Source organism: Bos taurus, chromosome 2, assembly GCF_002263795.3.
Source record: "Bos taurus isolate L1 Dominette 01449 registration number 42190680 breed Hereford chromosome 2, ARS-UCD2.0, whole genome shotgun sequence".
Lineage (NCBI taxonomy): Eukaryota > Metazoa > Chordata > Mammalia > Artiodactyla > Bovidae > Bos > Bos taurus.
This window is the reverse complement of record NC_037329.1, coordinates 127,106,840-127,130,930: the sequence shown is the minus strand read 5'-3', so window position 1 is coordinate 127,130,930 and position 24,091 is coordinate 127,106,840. Positions and strand designations below refer to the sequence as shown.

The 24,091-nt window shown below is 47.0% G+C and overlaps 1 protein-coding gene and 1 non-coding gene across 4 annotated transcripts in view; one reads left to right on the top strand and one right to left on the bottom strand.

Moving 5' to 3' along the window:
* Positions 1-1,538: 1,538 nt before the first annotated feature.
* Positions 1,539-24,091, bottom strand: part of PAFAH2 (platelet activating factor acetylhydrolase 2) — a 39,487-nt gene continuing 16,934 nt past the window's right edge. Inside the window, exons 6-10 of one of the 3 annotated variants that reach the window (XM_059891765.1) lie at positions 23,672-23,785; positions 19,535-19,626; positions 17,120-17,290; positions 15,195-15,349; positions 1,539-6,940 (exon numbers count right to left, since the gene is read on the bottom strand). In XM_059891765.1, the coding sequence (XP_059747748.1) occupies positions 6,846-6,940; positions 15,195-15,349; positions 17,120-17,290; positions 19,535-19,626; positions 23,672-23,785 (627 nt within the window). In that variant the 3' untranslated portion in view covers positions 1,539-6,845. 3 annotated transcript variants of the gene reach the window in all.
* TRNAE-UUC (transfer RNA glutamic acid (anticodon UUC)) lies at positions 19,982-20,053 on the top strand. The gene has a single exon. It is a non-coding gene; the product is annotated as a tRNA-Glu (tRNA).

The following is a 24,091-nucleotide window of genomic DNA, read 5'->3' as shown; positions in this document are numbered from 1 at the left end:
CTGAGCATCTAGGGACCATCTGGCTCCGCACGCTGAGGAGGGCTGCATTTCTGAGCAGCTTCTTTTTTTAGATGAAAGCAAGATGGAAAAATAAGCTGTCAAACTACTTTCCCTCATTTTCCACATCAGTGAGATGAGTGCTCAGTTTTGCCCTCTTTTCTAACTCTCAAATGCTACATGTCCGTGTATCTCAGTTCACTCCACCTGTCTTTGGCTACTCTGTCACTGACTCTGCCCTGGGCCCCACAGCTGGGACCTGGGAAACCCCTCTCCTCCTCAAAAAAGGAAGCAGGGGCAGCTGGAGACATCTGAGGGTGGGTGCGCACCAGCTGTTCCCGTCTGGATGGGGAACAAGAAGCCTGCTGATAGGGGGATTCTGAGGGGAGACAGTGATTCCTGCTCCCCGTGTCAATCAACAGGCAGATGCTTTTCCATCCAACAGATGGGTCCTGCTCCGGGAATAATGTAGTAAAGTGTAATACTAACTGTGGCCCAGAATCTGTGTCTTCTGGGGAGCAGGAGGCCAAGAGATCAGATGTTAACCGAATCTAATCAAGAAGGCTCTTGCAGGCAAAGTGGACTCGAAATGAGCCTCAAGGAAGAGCGGGCGTTTGGATATACAGATGGGAGACTGGGAAGGCCCTGCAAGCAAGAAGACATTGTGAGAAAGGGCACACGTGTTTGTTTGGGGGATGGGTAGGCATATTAAGGGAACTGAGGAAAAAGAAGGCACAGCAAGAGGCAGAGAACCGAAGAGGTGGGGCAAGAATAGTGAGGGGAGGAGACGCAATTCTACAGAAAAAAGGAGTCCCAAAGATTCTTGGCAACTCAAGTGATGGAGACTCGACCACCAGCCCATATTCCAACTGACAGGGAAACTGAAGTCATGAAAGGAAAGCATGCACAGCGGTCAGAGTGAGGGAGAGAGGGGGACAAGAACCTGGGGTGCTGAGCAATCAGTTTCGTCATCTTTCTGTCAGACCACCCTTGCAGGCTGGTGTTGTTACACAAGTGGGGTTTCAGGCAGATCTGGCCGCAGAATGCAAAGGGAGAGAGAGGTTTGAGTCCGGGAGACTGTAAAAGTGATTCCAGGGTGAGTTGATGGAAGGACTAGACTCAAGTGAAGTGGGGAAGATGTGCTGGGTGTGAGGATCATGGCAAAGGGAGGAACAAGAGGCCCTGGCAGGAACCAGACCTGGCTGTAAGGGTGAGAGCTGTGGACAGGTCATTCGCAGGACATCCTCAGGCCTGGGAGTTTCTCCTGAGGAGGTCACAGGACACTTTAATTCCCTGACCTCAGTCTCAAAGCCAGCAGACAAAAATTCACCAACTAGCCTCTACAACCAGCTCCCTATCCCCAGGTCCTTTTCCCTTTCCCACCCTTTACACAGACCTTCTTTCTGAGTCTCCCAGACCTTCGGTTTTCATCTGCTGCTTAGGTGTCTGTGCTTGGATGATTAGGTATGAAACTAAAACTCAAACCAGAACCTAAGAGTGTAAACTCTCCCTAGTGGTGAAGAAAACTGCAAAACTAGAACTGTGGTATGAATTTTTATTTTTGAGGTGAGGAGCAGGGAGATCAGAGCGGAGAGAATGGAAAAACTCTCTTCTTCTAGCTCCACCCTCCCATGACTGTGGGGCCGTTAGCAGGGAGCTCACTGAAACTGAAGGAGCTGGAATGAGAATTAGACCAAGACCATCTTGGGCCATTCAGCACAAGGACAGATTCTCCCTAAACTTACAGGTATGTAAGAAGGACCAAATAAATAATAGTTATGATAGCTAACTTAAAAAAATCATTTCTTTGGCTGTGCAGGGTCTTAGTTGTGCCGTGCACTCTTAGTGTGGCATGTGGGATCTAGTTCCCTGACCAGGGATCAAACCTGGGGCCCCTGCATTGGGAGCGTGGAGTCTTAGCCACTGGACCATCAGGGAAGTCCTCATGGCTAATGTTATTAAGCCCTTAGTACAGACATTGTGCTAAGCACTTAACATACATTATTTAACTATTATGACAACCCTAAGATATAAATACTATTGGAATTCTCATTTTACAAATGAGGAAGTTGAAGCTCGTAAAAGTTAACAGATTAGCATAAAGTCACAGGACTAATAGTGTTGGTGCCATCTGATTTCAAACCATGTTCTTCGACCCTGAACTGCTTTCCTCATCTGTCAGATCAACAGAGCACCTGGCCCACAGTTCTTGGCAAAGCTCAGTTCTCTCTCAAATCTGCTTCTCAGTAACATTAAGGATGTCATTAAATCTCAATGCAAGTCACATAGAAATTGCTGGGGAGTTTAACCTTCTTGATTCAATCTCATTAAATTACATTCCTTATAACCTGAGAGTTTAAGGAGAAGGTGGGTGTGTGTGTCTGTGCTTAGTTATGTCTGACTCTATTCGACCCCACAGACTGTAGCCTGCCAAGCTCCTCTGTCCATGGAATTTTCCGGGCATGAATATTGGAATGGATTGCCATTTCCTACTCCAGAGGATCTTCCTGACCCAGGGAATCAAATCTGTGTCTCCTGCATTGGCAGGCAGATTCTTTACCACTGCCCTACCTGGGAAGTCCTTTTAAAGAGAAGGGTTATTTATGAGGCAAAACCAAGGTTACCTATTAGGCCATAGGGCCTGGTGATTAAAAGTTTGGATTCTGATGCCTGAATTCCAGTTTTGTCAAATTCTTTCTGTGAGAGCTGGATCAAATAATTTCTCTAAGACCCTGTTTCCTCATACATAAACTGACACTAACACCATCTGACCTCATGGGCTTACTGTGAACAGCAGATGAGATGCTGCATGGAAAGCCCTGGTCACAGTCTGGGACACACAGTAAGGGCCCAGTGAGTGCTGGCTATCATGATGGTGATCGTCAGCATCGGTGCCATCAGTTTCCATGCAGCTACGGCCAGCGACACTTGGCTTTTGCATCCTGCTGTGATGGGACAGAAAGCGAGCTTCCTACGAGGCTAGGTCCCAAGTACAGAGTAGGGCCTCTCCTGTCCCTCCATCACTTTGCAGGCCCAGGGATAAGTGGTGACCCAGAAGGAAAAGGGGACAAAGGTTCCCACAAGGCCAAGACACAGAGTTGGAGTCCATCAATTGATGTTACAAGAGCCCAGTGGTCTTCTTGAAGGAGGGCAAGCAGGACACACACTGGAAAAGGGCTTGGGGACCGTTGAGAGCGTAACAAGAACCTGGCCAATCTTAGTCTGACACGTCCAGGAATTGGGAGGGATGGGGCATCTCGTTCCATCCAGTATTTACTTACTGTCCTTCCCGATGCACCCCTCTGCACACGGCAATGTCACGATATACCTTACCACTAGGATGCCTCCACAGGTGCGGTCCAACGACGGGATGGGGAACAATGCAGAAGAAACCCAGGGCATCTTTGCTTTTGGAAAGGATTCACTGGAATGGGATTTATGAGCACAGACCAGTTACTTGGCAGGATTTCTTTACCTTATCTAAAAGGCCATTTAACTGGTGCCCTTCAATTTGCTGGAAGCTAACAAAAAACCAGGACAAAAGACCAAAGACCTGTGGTACCCACTCCGAGCAGTTAAAGGAATGATTACAAAGTCGAAGCACTAACGGCCGTGCATTCTAGTTGCAGGGGTGTCCCTAAAGCACTCTCTCAGTGACTACTTGGTTTTACTTTGTTGTTATTGCTGTCCAGTCGCTAAATCATGTCTGACTTTGGGACCCCAGGGACGGTAGCACGCCAGGCTTCTCTGTCCTCCACTCTCTCAGGGAGCTTGCTCAAACTCATGTCCATGGAATCATGCCACTCAACCACCTCATCCTCTGTCACCCCTTCTCCTCCTGCCTTCAATCTTTCCCAACATCAGGATCTTTTCCAATGAGTCGGCTCTTCACATCAGGTGGCCAAAGTATTAGAGCTTCAGCAAACAGTCGTTCCAATGAATAGTCAGGGTTGATTTCCTTTGACTGACTGGTTTGATCTTCCTGCAGTCCAAGGAACTCTCAAGTCTTCCCCACCACCACAGTTCAAAAGCATCAATTCTTCAGCACGCAGACTTCTTTATGCACCGACTCACACTTACTTTAGATGGTTGACAAGCAATGAAAAGAACTAAGAGGTTGGCAGCTGGAAAGGTGCAAACAGCTCTCCACACCCTCACAGACCAGAGGGCGCCATTGCGCTGATAATAGGTCTGGACACAGGTGGTTTGTTCTCTGGGGACTGAGTGGAATGTTAGCCACAGCCGGATGACTAGCTTTGACCGATGAACTGTGAATGGAAATGCTGATGGTCACTCGTGGGCAGCTTTAAGGACGTAGTGCTTCTCCACTCTCTTCCGCTCCACCACAGCCAATGGGGACACCTCCAGAGAGGCAGCTCGGCCGGCCTGGGTCCCCAGGTGAGGATAAAAATGATAAAAAGGACACCAAGGAGAGCCTTGAGCCAATACACAGGACGAGTAGCGTGGGCAAGAAGTAAACTTTTATCCCTTTGGGGTCTGTTTGTTCCTACGATACCATCTAGTCTATCCTGATGGAAACATCCTAAGAGGTCAGATCACAGTAAGAAGTATGTGCGTTATCTTTTTGGCAAATTACTGTTCAAAATAGTCAATACGACATTTTGTGACTTAAAGGATCATTTTCAGTGGGGAAGATTCCTCTAGTCCAGTGACACTGGATCAATGAGTCATTGTCAGAACACAAACTGAATGGAGGAGATGGGGCCAGGTTCTAAACAACTTCCTTCTTTAGGAAGTTTCAGGTCTTCACAAGATATACCCATCATTATTATGGGTCTAAGGTGGACGCTGGGTCTCACACTGACTTCTCAGCATCTGCGCCGCCATCCCCTGGCACAGGGATGACTTCTGCTGGTTCTGTGAGTGCGGATGGGCTCTGGCCCCTGTCTAGGGCTTGGAAGACACTTGTATTCGCTCTCACAGAAGGAAATCCACAATGTATGCTTGAGTAAAACAGCAAGCCAAAAACCTCAGAATGTACAGTGTTACTAAGCAGACATGGAACATTTACAAAATGGACCTCACACTGGGTCAACACGCAAGTCTCAGGATAAAAAAACCATGTGGGTCATTTTCTCTGGCCAAAAGCAGTTCAGGTAGAAAACAGCTACAGGGTAACGACAAAAATCTCCCAAGTTTGGAAAGTAGGAAACATACTTTAAATAACACATGGGTTACACACCCTTTCACTTAATCCTAAGTATGCATAATGCAGATCCTCATTTTAGAAATGCAGGAACTGAGACTAAAAAGACACTGTAATTTGCTCAAATGTATGCAGAGAGCAGTGGTGGAGCCTGGCGATAGGAAACCAGGTTATAGAAATCTAGAGCCTGGGGCTTTCACGACGTCCTCCTTACGCGACATCTCACTGGAATCCAGAGGCTTCCCAGGTCGGTCCACAGCCTCCCTGGACGTGGTGCTTCACCTCTGAGAAAGAACAGCTACTGACAGACGGGGGACACTGTCCCAGCTCGCTCTGGTGACGCTGACCTTGGACCTGTCGTAGAGAGTCGCACTTCCCTCTTTCTCTTGCCTCCTCTGGGGTCTCCCACTTGGACTGAAGTGAGAGGTCTAGAGTAGCAGAGAGGGGTGTCTGAGGTTGATACTCCCAGACAGCTTTGAACTAGATCCCTAGGAAGACTTCCTTTCCTTTTAAAGATCGTTTTCCACACTGGCATACGCGGTAAGCAATCAAAGAAAGACAGAAGGAAAAGTTACTTCCAGATGGCTCCCCATCTTGCTGTAATGAAGATTAAATATAGAAAATACTCCAACAGATCATTAGGCAAACATGAGTATTAATATCATTCACATTACAAATGGGACAAAACGGAAATTCAGTCTACAGCTTGACTTCACTCTGAGGCTAGGACCTCAGAGCCAGAAGACAGACCACTAGAGCACCCTGACTCTGAGCAAGTTGGAGGCTCACAGTACCTGAGGTAAGAGGCGAAACCGAAATGTTTCTAGACTTCTCTCTAGAGATGGCTTCCTGCATTAGAACTGACCAAACTCTCTCCCTTTCATGGTGAGGGCCTGCTCAAATGGCTACTTAGCACTGTTATTCTACTTTCTCCATCTACCTACTTGTGTTGTTTCCTGTCAAGCGAGATTTTCAGCAAAACTCTAAGACATCCAGAGCTTATGGGGTACCCCTTGTCCCTCAGCCTCTCTCCCCGTGCTCTCATGACAATGCTATCTGCCCCTTCTATAGGCTAACAAGTATACCTTCTCCTGACTAAATGCCCCAGGACTATGCTTCATGCGATGAGAAGGCTTGAAAATAAACAGAAAAATCTGATGGTGGTCCAGATCCTAGAAAGCCACCCAAAGTGCTCAGAACTCACCAAGCAGCCCTGGGGAGGAGGGAAAGGCAGAGAAGGAGGAAGAGAGTGCTAAGTTGGGCTAGAGGCCTGGATGGTGGGAATTTTCCCTCCATCCTTTGGCTTCATTTCTTCCACTGCAGAAGCCATACTTGCCCAAGGTGAGGGTGTTGGCTGGCTGGGTTTATAGGGCTCATAGTGCCCAGCTTAGGGCTTAGGTCTTCCCCAGCCCCATCCCACTGCTTGTTCCCCATACCATTAAGGCTCAGTCCTCAGAATGCCCGTTTGCCCATCAGTAAGTGACCCAAGTTCCAACATGAGTTTAAGATCGACAAGTCTGAGATTCAAGTACCCCGTTACCAATCAGCAGTGTGATTATATCCTCTCAATCAACACAGAAGGGTCATGGCAATCACTTCCTGATAGGAGGCCAAGGGTATCCCTGGGCAGGCCCCACACGGGAACTCAGCTCAGGGACCTTCCACAGATGACCAGTTGTGCCTACAGGCTGGACAGATGGTGTGGGGCCCCTGGGGTTAGTGACGGGCCAATGCCTTCAATGAAGTTGTTCCACTGGTCATAGTCCTCTTTCAGGTCTGAATGGGGAAAAAAAAACACAGAAAGGTTAGGTAAACTTGTAAAGGTAGATCAAAGAGTAGCTACCATGGATTTAGTGGGTCATCCCAGAGACAGGAGCATCTGGGATACTACAGTGACTGGTTATAGTGGTTGCGATGGTGGAAGCCATAATGATAACTACTGTTCTTTCAGCGCTTTTTTACACGTGCTTCTTAAACAACTTGCTTAACCCATAACAACTCAGTAACGACAATAATAACAGAAGGGAGCATTGACTGAAGGGCAATTCATTCCAGGAACTTTGCTAAACATGCATTGTTTCATTTAATTTTCATAATATCACTATGTGTCAAGTACTGCATACATGCTAAGTTGCTTCAGTCATGTCCAACTCTTTGCGACCCCATGGACTGTAGCCTACAGGCTCCTCTGTCCATGGGATTCTCCAGGCAAGAATACTAGAGTGGGCTGCCATGCCCTCCTCCAGGGCATCTTCCCAACCCAGGAAAGGAACTGCGTCTCTTAAGTCTCCTGCATTGTAGGCAGGTCCTTTACCACTAGCGCCACCTGGGGAGCCCTGTGTCTTGACCCAATTTTACAGCTGAGGAAACAGGCTCAGCAAAGCCACCAGATTCATCCTATGTCAATAAAACTGGTTAAGTGGCAGAGACAGAATTCAAACCCGGGTGAGAACAGGTGAGAAAGGGGAAAAACCACTTGCAGCCTCATGGATATTGTTGAGCAAGAGACCCTCCACAAGCCAGCCAGTGAATATGAAGCCATGGCCACCTCAGCGAAGGGCAGAAAGAACAGGACAGGAACATCGTGAAGCAGCATAAAGTAGGTATGACTCCAGAGAGGGCCCTGGGACCATAGGCAGACGGAGCTAATGACACGGTGAGAACAGTCAGGCAGGGCCCAAGGCCCAGGCTGAGGGAGCAGGACACAGCTGAGCAGGCAAATGGTGTTTCTGTTCAAAACAAACAAAAACCTGGGACATGGGCAGCAACCACTCTCCTTCATCTTCAGATCCCCAAGGCCCTGCCAAGGCCCTGGCAGGGAATAGGTCCTCGATGAACAGTGCGCCATATCATCACTTAACAAAATGCAGAGCACACTGCTGTGTGCCACAGTTTGTTCCTGATGCCAGAAATACAGCCACAGACAAATAGAAACCCTCATCCTCACAGAGTTCACATTCTAGGAGGCAGAGACAACAATAAACAAAAGAACCTACATAGGATATGAAAAGGTGAGCAGTGCTGTGGCAAAAAAGCGAGCCAGACAGAGGCAGTGCTGGTGGCCGGGGACCAGGGCTGAGGGGAGGAAGGGATGGTATAATGTTTTTAAAGAGGGTTGTCAACGTAAGCCTCCCTGGGAAGGTGAGATATGAGCGAAAAAGTGAAGGAGGTGAGAGTGAGCCACGAGATTACACAGGAAGAACATTCGAAGCAGCAGGAACAGCAGGGTAAAGGCCTGAAGCGGGACTGTGCCTGGGACGTGGAGGCTTGTGGAGCGAGAGGGAAGCAGGCCCGGGGAAGAGCCGCAGGAGGGACACTGGGCATTGACTTTGCCTCTCAGAGAAATAGGAGCCACTGTAGGATCCTGAGCAGTGGAGTGACAAGATATGGCTTCCTTTCTAAAAGGGGGCTTTCCTGGTGGCTCAGCTGGTAAAGAATCCGCCTATAACACGGGAGACCTGGGTTGGTTCCCTGGGTGGGGAAGATCTCCTGGAGAAGGAAATGGCTACCCACTCCAGTGTTCTGGCCTGGAGAATTCCATGGCCTGTATAGTCCAGGGATTGCAAAGTGTTGGACACGACCAAGCGACTTTCGCTTTCTTTCTAAAAGGATCACTCTGAAGGCTTGATAAAGAAAGGAGTGTGGAGACTTCCCTGGTGGTCTAGTGCTTAAGAATCTTCCTTCCAGGCTTCCTTGGTGGCTCAGCGGTAAAGAATCCGCCTGCCAAGGTAGGAGGCATGGGTTTGATCCCTGATCTAGGAAAATCCCACATGCCGTGGAGCAACTAAGCCTGGGCACCACAACTACTGAGCCTGTGCTCCAAGAGCCCACGTACCGCAACTGCTGAAACCTGAGAGCCCTAGACTCCGGGCTCTGCAACAAGAGAAGCCACCGCAAAGAGAAGCCCATACAGTGCAACTAGAGAGTAGCCTGCATAGCAAAGACCCAGCAGAGTCAAAAATAAATTGTAAACATTTTTTAAAATGTGTAGGACTTCCCTGGTGGTACAGTGAACAAGAATCCACCTGGCAAGGCAGGGGCATGGGTTCGATCCCTGGTCCAGGAAGATTCTACATGCCTCAGAACCACTAAGCCCGTGCGTGCACCGCAGCTACTGAGGCCGTGCTCTAGAGCCTGCAACCACTGGGCTTGCAGGCCACAACTCCCAAAGCCCATGCACCTAGAGACCATGCTCTGCAGCGAGAGAAGCCACCACCACGAGAAGCCCGAGTACTGCATGCACCTAGGGCCCATGCTCTGCAGCGAGAGAAGCCACCACCACGAGAAGCCCAAGAACTGCATGCACCTAGGGCCCATGCTCTGCAGTGAGAGAAGCCACCGCCATGAGAAGCCCGAGAACTGCAACCAGAGGAGCCCCTGCTCACTGAACTAGAGAAAGCCTGCACACAGCAATGAAGACCAAGGTCAGCCCAGAATAAAATACATGATTTTTTTCAGGTGCAAAATCTCAAAGCACAAAATACAAAATATTATTAGAGGGGGAAAAAAAATTCCCACATTCCAATGCAGAGGACATGGGTTCGATTCCTGGTTAGGAACCAGGATCCCACAAACCATGGGGCAACTAAGCCAGAGCACCATAGCTTGGAGGCCCATGCACTGCAGTGAAGACCCCACATACCACAGCTAAGACCCGATGCAGCCAAATAAATAAATAAGTTTAAAAAAGAAAGAAAGGACTGTGTGGGGACACAGGGGTGGCAATAGGAAGTGGGTAGCCTATCCCTTCTCCACCGGATCTTCCCGACCCAGGAATCAAACTGGGGTCTCCTGCATTGCAGGTGGATTTTTTACCAGCTGAGCTAACAGGGAAGCCCTTAAAAAAGAAAGGACTGTGTGGGGAGGCAGGGGAGGCAATAGGGAGACCGGTTAGGAAACTCTTAAGTGACAGACAAGTTGGACAGGATGGTAGCTGTGGGGGTGGTGACAAATGATGACTTTCTATTTGTATTCTGAAGGTAGGGCCAATAGGATTTTCTGAGGGACTAGATGGGAGGTGTAAGAGAAGAGGCAAGAATGGGACTTTGGCTTGAGTAACTCGAAGGAAGGAGTTACTATTAACTGAGAAAGGAAAGACTGCAGTTGAAAGCTGTTATTATGTGTGATTCCCCTTAGAGGGCCAAGTAGAGATGTTGAATTAATAAATCTGATGCTCATGGGCAAGACTGAACTGGAGACAAACTGGAGAGTTTTCAGCATGGAGATGGCATTTAAAGCCAGAAGACCAGACAGCATTGGGGGATACAGGTAGAGAAGAGGTCCAAGCACTGAGCCTGGAGGCAGCAAGGCAGACGGAGGAGGAGCAGACACTGAGGTGGGAGAAAATTTGCAGTGAGGCGTCCTGGAAGTAAAGACAGGGCTTCACAGAAGAGGGCCTCATCAACTCTCCTAGAAGCTGCTGAGAGTTCCAGTGACATGAAGCACGAGAGGTGGCCGCTGGATTTAGTACTGTGAAGGTTTCACGGAGGAGTGGGATGCAAAAGCCTGAGAGAGAAAGTGAAGAGAAGGATCAGAGAAAGTGAAGACACTCTCGTGAGGAGTTCTGCTATCATGAGGGTCAGGGAAACAGGGTGGTAACTGGGGGCCAAAGTGTGGGGTCAAGACAGAATTTTTAAAAGAGAAATTTCAGCATGAAATGAGCCCGCAGACAGGGAAAAATTGATGATCTAATGTAAAGAGAAAGAAAATTGTTGACAACAGCTCTCTTGAGCAGACCAGAGGGTGAAATCCAGTGCACAAGTGGAGGGGTTGGCCTAGTAAGACGACTGAGTAGGAATCTCTAGGAACCAGATGGAAGGCTGAGTCTCTGCAAGAAGGTAGGGAGATGCGGTATTGGGATTTGAAGATGGACTGATGGCTTCCATTTTCTGAGTGAAGTGGAAGACAGAGTTAATCAGCTGAGAGACCAGATAGGGGAGGAAGGTAACAGAGGTTTCAAGGGAAAGACGAAGGTGTGAAATTGTCTTCTAGGAGCGAGGCAGGGAGGATAAGCAGGTGGAAACAGGAGCTGCATGACACATCAAATCTTGTTAACAGAAGGTAACACAACCCCTGTGTCAGCAGAACGCTGCTCTCAGAGGTAATTTTTAGGATCAAAGGTAATTTTAAGTTTTCTATTTTATTTTTTTAATTTAAGCTTAATCGCTTCACAATTTTGCATTGGTTTCTGCTGTACAACAACGTGAATCGGCTCTAAGTATACACATATTCCCTCCCTCTTGAGACTTCCTCCCACCCACCACCCCTCTGGTTTATCACAGAGCACTGAGCTGAGCTCCCAGGATCAGAGAGATTTTTTAGGAATGGTGAGAGGTTCAGCTGAGCCACTTACAACCTATTTTAGTTTCCCACACGACACGTACTGGATGGCCATCATAACAGCAGTGGCCTTTCAGAGAAAGGCGTTTCTCTCTTTGCAAAGCTAAGTACCCCAAGCTGAAAGGCTTCGCCTTTTTCCACCGTCTTATCTCTTATCAAGTGGATACTGCAAGAGCCTCCTACCTGGGCTTTTTCCCTCTCAACCTGTCCCATCTCGCCTATCCTCCATGATGTAGTCAGACTACAAACACAAGTCTAATGATGACAATCCCCTGCTTATCCAAGAAAGGCATTCACAGTCCATGGAATAAAATTCAAACTTATTTCAGGCATACATGGGTTTCTGGATCTGGCTTCTGCCCACTTCTCTACCTTTATTTTCCAACAATTCCACTATCCTGAATGCCAGATACATGAAACACAGCTTCGCAAAACTGACCAGGCCCACACCAGCCTTTGTGCCTTCTGTCTAGAAGACTCTCGCCTGCTGAGCCTTCCTCATCTCTGACATTAAAGACAAGTATCATTTTGTCTAGATAGGCTCCTCTTCTGGCTGTCCTTTCCCTCCCGTCAGGGTTAGGATCTGTCTTCTGGGTCTCCTGAAGACTGAGAGTATCCTGGGAGCCACTGGCAAAACAGTGCAGCCATGAAGCACCGGGGCTTTCCAATCAGACAGTCTAGCGGGCATTCTGGCTTTGTTGTTGCTTAGTCGCTAAGTCGTGTCCGACTCTTTTGCGACCCCATGGCCCAGCCTCCTCTGTCCATGGGATTTTCCAGGCAAGAATCCTTAAGTGGGTTGCCATTTCTTTCTCCAGGGGAATCTTCCTGGCCCAGGGATCAAACCCACACCCCCTGAATTGGCAAGCAGATTCTTTACCGCTGAGCCACCTGGAAAGTCCCAATTCTTGCTTTCCACTTACTAACCAGATAACCTTGACAAATTACTTAAATTCTCTAAGCTTTATTATCCTCATCTGTAAAACGAAGTTAATAACACAAGCACTCATTGGAAAGGGCCATCTTCAGGATTATACATGCTGAAGTAACTAAAGTAGTTTAGCAGAAGGACTGGCATCAAGCCTGTCCTCAACAATCTTCCTCAGTCTAAGACTCTCCTAATCATCAGATGGTCTCCAGTAATGAGTATCTTAGTTCAGAGGACATGGCTACTCAATGGAATCCAATCATGCCATGGAGAGGGCCCCTGTCATCTTTAATTTTTTTTTTTTTTAATTTTTATTGGTCTCATCATGAGTCACATGGGATCTGTTTCCAGAACAGAGATTGAAACCATGCCCCCTGCGCTGGAAGCACAGCATCTTAAGCTCTGGACCACCAGGGAAATCCCTCCTCTGTCATCTTTAGCTCTTCCCTAATGATACAGTTTTCAGTCTGTCTGCCCTCTGATGGAGAAAGATCATTTCTAGTAGTCATGTATGGATGTGAGAATTGGACTATAAAGAAAGCTGAGTGCCAAAGAATTGATGCTTTTGAATTGTGGTGTTGGAGAAGACTCTTGAGAGTCCCTTGGACTGCAAGGAGATCCAACCAGTCCATCCTAAAGGAGATCAGTCCTGGGTGTTCATTGGAAGGACTGATGTTGAAGCTGAAACTTCAATACTTTGGCCACCTGATGAGAAGAGCTGACTCATTTGAAAAGACCCTGATGCTGAGAAAAATTGAAGGCAGGAGGAGAAGGGGACTACAGACGATGAGATGGTTAGATGGCATCACTGACCCAATGGACATGAGTTTGGGTAAACTCCAGGAGTTGGTGATGGACACAGAGGCCTAGTGTGCTGTAGTCCATGGGGTCGCAAAGAGTCAGACACGACTGAGTGACTGAACTGAACTGAACTGAATGATACGGTGCCTAAGAGGAAACAGGGAAAGTGAGTAGGAGACCATGTAGTCAGGGCCCATTAAAGTCTTGAGACAGATCCATTATTCTCTTGCCAGGTGATAAGAATAATGCTCTAAGGTCTCTGCTGCTGCTGCTGCTGCTGCTGCTAAGTCGCTTCAGTAGTGTCAGACTCTGTGCGACCCATAGATGGCAGCCCACCAGGCTCCCCTGTCCCTGGGATTCTCCAGGCAAGAACACTGGAGTGGGTTGCCATTTCCTTCTCCAATGCATGAAAGTAAAAAGTGAAAGTGAAGTCGCTCAGTCGTGTCCAACTCTTAGCGACCCCATGGACTGCAGCCCACCAGGCTCCTCCGTCCATGGGATTTTCCAGGCAAGAGTACTGGAGTGGGTGCCATTGCCATCTCTACTAACCCTAAAGGCTCTAAACTCATGCTAGTATAATGGCTCACGATGAGCAAGATGAAACAAACAGGCAGAAACACTGAAACACAAATTTAGATTTAAAAAGTCAGTACATTCAAAACAGGACAGATTCAGAGACTTCCCTGGTGGTCCAGTGGCTCAGACTCCACACTCCCAAAGCAGGGGGCCTGGGTTCGATCCTTGGTCGGGGAACTAGATACCACATGCTGCAACTAAGAGTTCGCATGCTGCAACTAAGGTTCAGCCAAAGAAAGAAATAACAAAATAAGATAGAGGCATTTTTAAAGGAAACTCAATCCAAATCCAATTTTTTTAGCATTTGGTGGAAAGGTTAATACACTCAGGCCATCCAGCTGGAAGTCTAGCGTCCAGAACACAGAGGCAACAGTCCCACGGTACCAGGCACTGGCCAGACCATACCTGGCATGTTGTATTCAAGTCAGGGCAGCACACATTCAAAGGCACACCAACGAACAGCCCATTCAAAGGGGGAAATTTCACAGGGAACGGGTGGAGGCACCAGGAACATTTCGCTTAATGAACAGAGAGGACACCAGAGGTGACTTCAAATATCTAAAGAGCTGTCATGTGCAAGGGGTCTGAGCCTTCTCAGGGTGATACCCAGGGCAAGTGGGGTGGATTTACAAAGACTCAGGTCTTGGTCTTAGGTTAGAGTTAGGTCAAGCCTTAGTATCCCAGGCCAGCATGGCTCCCTTCTGAAGGACGCTGCCCTCTGCACAGCACCTGCTGAGGGGTCAGCCTGGCACAGTAAGGTAGCCTCCTCCATTCTGACTGGATCAAAAAGAGACATCTGATCGAAAGAGCTCCGGGCCCAGGCTGGGCAGGGGCCTACAGTATGTTTTGGCGGGTAAAGATGGGCTGGTACCACCAAGCTGTCTCTCTTGGGAATCTGGTCTAAGAAATTTCTGAAAATGTGGTGGTGACCAGCAGGAGCTGAAGATGAAAGGGATACCATGAGGGAGAGAACAAGATGCAAGTGGTTCAAGCCGACCAAAGTGATGAGGAAGTAGAAACTACAAATAAGTAGATGTTATCAGCAAGAGGAAAAGCACAGCGGAAAGTACAGAGGAAACTGGAGTAAAGAGAAACAGAAATACCACGGGAGGAAGAGACAGAGAGACTGAGCCCAAGAGACAGAAGTCAGTCCTACAAGCTACCTCCGTTCCTATAAATTTTCCCTTCCCATCTGGCCAGCGGTACTCTCATAAACAAACTCCCCTTTTTCCTCAAGGTAAATTAGTGAATCTCTAGTCCTTGTAACCAAAAAGCAGCTAACTAGAATATCAGTTCTTCAAACTATTAAAAGTCTCTAGGGACGGAGCAGGCTGACCCTTGAAGCAGTGTACTCCCCAGCTGCCCCATAAGCTCCAGTTCTCTGCTTACCAAGATGCTTCTGCAGGAAGGCCAACATGGCCCGCACCACGGTCTCCTGACCTTCATAGGGGTCCAAGCTTCCACGGGTGTGACTGGAGAAGAATTTACTAATCCAGTTACCAGCCACAAAAACAAAGTCGGTTAGACTCCGATGAACAGAACCACTAGAGGAAAAGAAAAATGAATATCTAGTAGGGGTCTAGAAGCCAAGGCACACAAATATTTAAGCACCCACAATGTGCAAGGTGCTTTACATGCATTATCTCACTTAATTCTCACAACAATCTAGTAAGGGAAGTATTTTCCTCTTTGAAACAACCAAAGGAGAGAAATGGTCTGCCCAAGTTCACATAGTTAGTAAGAGACAGAGCTAAGGTTTGAAAGCAGGTGAGCCTGGCTGCAAAGCTGCCTCAACTCTGAGACCACAAGGCCTGGCTGTGCAGGGAGAAGGCAGAGTCAGCTGGAGAGGGGTCAGGGCAAGGAGGTGAGGTCTGGAGGCCCTGCCACTCCCATGTTATTATGAACTATCACCCCTTGGCTCTTACCCCATGACTTCTGAACATTCACAAAACATATCAGCTCTTTCTTTAGCTCAGAACTGCACCACAAAGCAAACCAGAAAAAAAATAATAACTTGCCTTTAAATAATCAGGAAAGTTAGGGCAAGTGCTTATAAAAGAGGGTTTCTGGACTACAATTTGTCATTTGACATCAAATGCACTTAATTTGAAGGTGAAATTCTCACAAGGTTCATTTTGAGCTAAATTACTCAGAACTAATTTACTAGTCAATTCAATGAGGGAAGGAAGATCTAAATGCCAAACTCTGTTTGATATGCTGAAGAAAAGCTGACTTTAAAATGTATTATTTAAGGCACATGGGAAAGTATAAAGAAAAATATAATGGATACTTTGAGTATCCAGCACTCAGTTTAAGAAATAATACGTTGCCAAGAGTTAAATCTACAGTCCCTGCATACCTTTTTCCAACTGCTCTCACCCCCGCTTCCCTCTAGAGGTCACAATTATCCTGAATCTCAATGACTTGGGGAAACTCTCCAGCAGTTTTCTGCTGCCATGAAATCAAAATGAAAGGGGAGAGGCTGGCCCCATGGAAGACAGCATGGGCCAGTGTGGGCAAGGGAAGAAGCCATGGTTTACTGAGCAGGCCTCTAGCAGTCCGGCCCTCGGATCTGACATTTCAACCACCTGAATGAGTACAGAGGTCCATGACACGTAGTTACTTGTTGTTTTGCTGATTCGGGCTCCTTGAAGCACATGTGTTATTTGGCTCAAGTACAGGGCAGGATCAAGTCGGAGATTTATCAGTGAGACTTTAGCCCTTCAACTGTAGCTGTAGGCCACTTCTTAGGTAAAGTTCATTTCTTAAAGTCACTCAAAATCTTCTGTCTGTGAAAAACGGCTCCTAAAATCAAACCATCTGATGGTGCTAATGATGGACGTGAAAAGAATGTGGTTTTTCTAAGGCAGAAAATAGATGGTTTATGGAAGATACCTGAATTTAGGTTTTCACGAAGGTCTCTAAAAATCTGTCTTGTGAATGTCACAGGTCTGCTATCTCCCCACTCTCCAAAAGACTCAATAAAATTCTCAAAGGAGATTAGAGATTCCTGGAGTCCACCCAGACCCACACCTCCTCCTCTGCAATGCACAATCCCACGATTTCCTTTTCCAGAAAGCAAAAGGTAAATCCTGCCATAAAGTCATACCGACTAGTAAAGAAATCACTGCAGGTAGAGCTAAGTGGAGAAGGACAGATATGAAATTTGAAAGGCATGAAGATTCTGAGATACAGGAGGTATTTAGACATTCTATCCATGGGTAGAACTTCCAGATAATTTAGAGGGAGCGACACAGCTGAGAAGAAAATGGAGCAGACCCTGGAGATTAGGCATGACCTTGGGGCTTACTCACAGGACAGTTATGATCCTGGATTGGTGGTGCTGGTCACAAATCTTTTTCATCAAGTTGACAGTCTCCACTGTCTGGAACTTCTCAGCATTGATAAAGAAGATAGGGCCTCGGGCCGTGGGGTAAAAGTCATGCTCCAGAGGAAACATCCAAGCGTCCAAAGCCACAGCACACCTGGAACAAGACCAGACACGTGGGACTGCCATGGAGAAACCCAAGCAAGGACAGTTAGGGTAGTGAGGGGAGAGTGCAGTTCTCCCTTTAGTGAGGCAAAGGCTCAGAAAGCCAGGAAGGGGAACCAGGGCCCACATCCTTCGGTTAGGATCTTTCTTAGAGATAACTTTTCAGTTCAGTTCAGTAGCTCAGTCGTGTCTGATTCTTTGCGACCCCATGGACTGCAGCACGCCAGGCTTCCCTGTCCATCACCAACTCCTGGGGCTTACTCAAACTCATGTCCATTGAGCCAGCGATGCCATCCAACCATCTCATCCTCTGTCGTCCCCTTCTCCTCCGCCTTCAATCTTTCCCAGCATCAGGGTCTTTTCAAATGAGTCAGTTCTTCGAATCAGGTGGCCAAAGTATTGGAGTTTCAGCTTCAGCATCAGTCTTTCGAATGAATATTCAGGACTGATTTCCTTTAGGATGGCTTAGTTAGATCTCCTTGCTGTCCAAGGGATTCTCAAGAGTCTTCTCCAACACCACAGTTCAAAAGCATCAATTCTTCAGCACTCAGCTTTCTTTATAAGCCACCAAAAATCCTTCTAGATTTTTAAATTCTCTGAAAGCAAGGATCTGATCTCCTTCTTCTCTTGGGTCTACTTTCAGGCAGCAGACTTGCGTCACACAGAATGACACTTCATTCATTACTCATTCATTCCACTCATCTGGTACCTACTCTGTGCTTAAGCCTTGTGTTGTGGATCCAGAGATAAATGACACAGTTCTGGGAGCTCTGGGAGCAGTGTAGACAGAACACATAAGGCAGCAAAATATAGCTTAGTGCCCTGATAATACAAGCTGCTAAGTCAGCCCAGAGCATACACGGTAGGGTGGTCAGGGAAAGCCGCCCTAGGGCCGCAACTCGAAGTCATGGCCAGTTTGTCAAGCAGCAATCTCTGTCACCAAGGGCAAAACTAAGGTCCTAAGGTTAGCATCCTACACCCCCCACCCCCGATCTCTTCCATCTCAATAAAGGACGATCATCTTCCCTTCAAATGATGGGCACACAAATGAAAAATCTCAATTCCTCTCTTTCCTTTTCTCATACATCACTAAGTCTGGAAAATTCTAAAACCGATCCTGACTCCATCACTTCTCTCCAGCCCACTTCCTCCATCCTAATGCAAATCCCTCATCTCTCACCTTGACTCTAAAATCACCTCCCTCTAACCAGACTCCTTGTTTCCAGTCTTGTCCTACAGCCGACTCTTCACACGTATGCGTGCGTGCTAAGTTGATTCAGTTGTGTCAGACTCTTTGAGACCCCATGGACTGCAGCCTGCCAGGCTCCTCTGTCCATGGTATTCTCCAGGCAAGAATACTGGAGTGGGTTGCCATGCCCTCCTCCATAGGATCTTCCCAACTCAGGAATCGAACCTGCATCTCCTGCATAATAGGCTCTTTCTTTACTGCTGAACCACTAGAGAAACCCCCATTCTTCACAGAGTGGTTTTTAAATGTAAATAAGATTTTTCTATACTTAAAAATTTTCAGTGGTTTCCCATCACACTTAGAATAAAATCTAACTTCCTTACTCTGGCCAAAAGGCCCTGTGATCTGGCCGGTTTATCTCCCTAATCACATAGTTCCCCATCCTGCGCGACTCCCCCCATACGCCCCGCCCCTGTCCCCTCTATGCTCCTCCTACACTAACACAGCAAACTTCTTTCTACCTCAGGGCCTTTAGCTGTTCCTTCTGCCTAGACTGATCTTCTAGACCTTTACGTAGGTTGACTTCTTTTCCTTAAAGTCTCAGCTTTCGTCACTTTCTCAAGGAAGCCTCCACGGGGTCCCTAAGAGTCGGACACGACTGAGCAACTTCACTTTCACTTTTCACTTTCATGCATTGGAGGAGGAAATGGCAACCCACTCCAGTGTTCTTGCCTGGAGAATCCCAAGGATGGGGGAGCCTGGCAGGCTGCTGTCTATGGGGTCACACAGAGTCGGACACGACTGAAGCAACACAGCAGCAGCAGCAGCAGCAGCAGCAAGGAAGCCTCCAGATACTCTAGCTTATCAGCCTGTTTCCTTCTCTTCCTTGCACTTGCCTGCTGGGGATCTGATTACTTGTTACTTTGTTTACCTTGCTTTCTTCTTCACCACTGAACCCCCACCTCCCAAAACAGTGCAGGGTACATAATACTTGCTGAATGGTCGCATGGCATGTGGAGCTAACAGCAGCATCACTGGGAAACTCACCTAAATTGCATCTCCTTGGCCAAGGCCAGAATAGCTGTGGCCCCTCCAAATGAATGTCCCATTACAGCCACACGGCTCACGTCAATGCCGCCCTGAAGGAAGCCAAGTCAGAAAGGTAGGGGTGCTCTTTTAGTGACTCTTCGGGGCAAGAGGAAGAAACAGGGAGGCGATGACACAGAAGCACAATACAGTGGGCGAGCCCTCCAAAACCACGTTATTAAGCACCTCTTACCCACTGGAGAGCAGCCACTCAGGCCATCCATGGACTGAGCAGCCTCCTGTAGGCAGGAATTCTGAAAACCACGTCTTTCACCTTTATGTTTATAATCTTACCACCTGTAATATCTGGACCAGGTAGATACTCAAATATCTATTAATAAATGAATAAACTGAAGTTATGTGACCAGTCAGTAGAAGAATACATTAAGGATGAGAACTCTCAGGAATTCCCTGACAGTCCAGTGGTTAGGACTCAGCACTTTCACTGCAGGGGCCTGGGTTCAACCCCCAGTCAGGGACCTAAGATCTTGGAAGCCACAGAGCACAGCCAAGAAAAAAAGAATAAGAATTCTCTTCATCTAGATCCTTGCCTTACAACAGGAGGGATGATATTTGCACCAAATCAAGGGCAGAATGGGGTGCTCCTGCTGCCCCTCTACTTCGCTCTGAAGGAAGGACTGCTTGTACCGAAAGCATCTCAGGTTCTACTTCCTCTGATATCTGTCCTGACTTTTATCCAGCAGAGTGAGTCTGCTCACTCTAACAAGCTCTGCACTCATCTATTTCCGGTTGTCCCCAGAAGCCTTCAGGACATGGTTATATAAACAGCCACTGCAGCTGCCTGCTAAAAGGCTCAGGAAATCTCTCTAGGATTCACTGTCCAGCCTCTGCCCTGAACCTGTGCCTTCCTTTGCTCTCAGTAAAATCTAGCCCAAGATTTTGTATCTAAATTCTCCCCTTCATGGGACTTTCTTGGAGATCCAGTGGTTAAGACTTTGCCTTCCAGTGGTTAAGACTTTGCCTTCCAATGCCTGGGGTGCAGAATCCTGGTCGGGGAGCTAAGATTCCCACATGCTTCCAGGTCAGAAAACCAAAACATAAAACAGAAACAATGTTGTAACAAATTCAACAGAGACTTTGAAAGTGGTCCACATTAAAAAAAAATTTTTTTTTCTCCCCACTTTGCTAAATTCCTTCAGATTGGTCCAGGCCTCTTCAGCTTTTTTAATGGTAATATATTCACATAACTCTAAAATCAGGAGCATACAGAAGTCTTCCCCTTCCACACAGTTGCCCATTCCCTACCCAGACAGGTGAGTTTCTTGTGTCTTTGCAGAGCTTACTTATGGTATACAGGTAAACATGAATACATACGTTCTTGCTTTTACATAAGTGATACTGTACCTTACTTTTTTACACAAATATGACTACATCAAGAGCTTCCTTATCCTGTTTTACAGCCACATTTGATTTCACCATGCTACAGACCACTAGTGATCACCAAAACTGTTCTTCTTCCTGCACACACAGCTAGACTCTATTTCCCAGCAGTTAGATGTGGCCTTGTGATTGATGTGAGTGGTAGTGGTTTTGTGATAGAATGTGAAAGTGATTATCTCCATTTCCAGTCCTGGATACTATAAACACTCTTCCATACCAACCTCCACACCCTTTCCCATTCCTGGCTTAATGTATATGGTGAAGGTAGGTTTCATAAGTGGAAGAGAGTAGAGCAATTAGAGGAAGGTAGCCTGGTTCCCTGAGTCAGTCCTTGCACAGAAGCACCCATTTTAGACTTCATGTGGGAAAGAAATAAATCTCTCCTCGCTAAGCCACTGAGATCTGGGGCTTACATGTCATAGCAATTGCTTCCAAGTGGCTCAGTGGTAAAGAATCCACCTGCCAGTGCAGGAGTTGTAGGAAACTCGGGTTTGATCTCTGGGACAGGAAGATTCCCTGGAGGTGGAAATGTCAACCCACTCCAGTATTCTTGCCTGAAAAAAATCTCATGGACAGAGGAGCCTGGCAGGATACAGTCCATGGGGTCGCAAAGACTTGGACACAACTGAGCGACTGGGCACGGACGTTACAGCAATTAGCATTATCCAAAATAATACATCCATTGTTCCATAATCTATTAAGCCAGTTGTGCTCACTTATGGGTGAACATTTAGGATACTATCAATCTGCTGTTACAACAAACAACACTGGGATGAGTAACCTTGTACATACATCATGTCGCAAGTATGCAGGGATATGTAAAATCAATTCCCAGCACTGGAAATGGCTGGGTCCAACACAGCGTGCATCTGTGCTGTTGACAGCTATTGCCAAACTGCGCTGCAAGGGACAAGCTGCACTCACACCAGTAACAGAGCGGCGCTTATTTCCCCACAGCTTTGCCAACAGGGTAAGTCATCAATTTTTGGATCTTGCCCAATCTGACAGGTGAAAATTTACTTAGCTTTTTAAAAAAAACATTTATTTTATTTACTGGCTGCACCGGGTCTTAGTTGCAACATGCAGGACGTTCTAGTTGGGGCATGTGACTCTCAGTTGCGACACCTGGGATCTAGTTTCTGGACCAGGGATCGAATCTGGGCCCCTTGCATTGGGAGCACGGAGCCGCAGTCACTGAGCCATTAGGGAATCCCCTTCTTAGCTTTTTTTTTTTTAATTCTCTATTTCCTCAAAAGGCTGCCTCTGGAACTAATCCAGCTATACGTAGCCTGCCATCCCCCGATGCCTGTTTCAGGCCCACAGGCCTGAACTGCAGTGCCTGGGGCCCACTTCTCCAGTGGGAATTGACAACACATGCTGGGAAAGTTCTCTGGATTTCAGGTCCTGCCTGATGCTGATGCTTCTTCCTGGAAGACTTTACCAGAACCTTTAAAAGATATTGTCTAAAGAGACTCTGGGGCACAGAGGACAGGTTTTGGAGTCAAAAAGCCCCAGCATAAAGTTTGACTCTACCACTTACTTAGCTATGCAACCTGGGGCAGTTACTTGGACTATTGGATCCTTGGTTTCTTCCTATGTAAAGAGATAACAATGTGTATGTATGTATGAAAAGAGCTCTTATCATAGAAAGTACTCATAAAGGACTCACTGTTATTTTATATATATATACATACCATTTTATAAATTTACCATTCTCATTCATACAATGGAATGTTACATGGCTATTAAAAAAAAAAATCACACCACAGGAAAATATTAACTGGCATAAAAAGACATTCATACTGTTTTGCTAAATGAAAAAAAGGCCACAAAATAGCTTATATTAAATAATAACATTATTGTTTTTTAAAATGCATTTTTAAAAGACCTAGAAGGACAAACATCAAAAAATTCTGTTTCGTTTTCTTTCATGCTTTTATGTGCTTTCTTGGTTCTCTAAATAAAGGCTGAGCTACTTTTCAGATTATGGGGAAAAGGATAGGATGGGGGAGGAAAATATACTTTTATAGGCACCAAATTTCATAGCGGGGACAGTTTCTCTCCTCCCAGGGGTTCTTAGGATTCCCTTAAAAGAAGGAACAAGCCCGCAGTAGACAACAGAGCTTGTCTGCAGATCCACAGCCCTTCCTTTGTGAATGAACCATCTCTCCCTCATCCATGTGGCCCTGAGGGACTGTCAGTCCTGGTGCTCAGGTTCCCCTAATGCAGAAGTGGGTATATATCCTAGGCAGGCCAACCAGAATACCCTATCCCTCTGACACAGAGATTGGCTCAGAATGTGAATATGACCCAAATAGAGCCATGGCCTTTCCAGACATTGGAAGCTAAAAATTCTCTTTTCCTTTTAAATCTACAGCTGAGTTGAAATGCAGGTTCCGAATGCCAGCAACCACCCTTCTATGCCTGATGGAGAAAGTCTGGTGAGAATAAAGCCCATATACACAGAATGGAGCTGAGCCAGGAGAAGGGAGACAGTGCCAAGAGCTTTGATGACAATGCTGGAGACCCTGGCTCTAGCTACACTGGCCTAAAGCCAATCTGCCTCTGGTCTTACTACTTATTTGAGCCAATAAATTATCTTTTGGTTGAAGCTAGTGAGTTAGGTTTCTGTTATTTGTAACCAAGAAAGTCTTGGTGAATAAAATATGTTCCCGGTCATACCAAGTGCTGCCATACCTTCAAGGTCATCAGATCCAATCCGCCAGGCAAGATGTTGAGAACGGCCTGCCCAGCAGTGACCTCTTGTAGGATCTTCAACACCCTCACACACTCGCTCACCCTCTGATGCACCTGCAATGGAGACAGTCCTGGTGGGAGTGGAATACCACGCAACCACCCAGTGGGAATCTCCGTCCCCCTCAGAGCCAAGGAAGAGTGCAGAGATGCTGTGCCCACCCCCATCTCAGCAAGCACTGTGGGCCCCACATCCTGAGAAAGCCTCAGCTCCCTCACAGCCACTCACGTCAGCCCCACCTCACAGCGCAATGGAGTCAACCCAGCTGTTCACTCTACCCACCTACCCATGGCAAACAGAGGTATAATATGGGTATACTGTGTGGCATATGAAAGCATCTCGAAAACAAAAGGACATAAAAG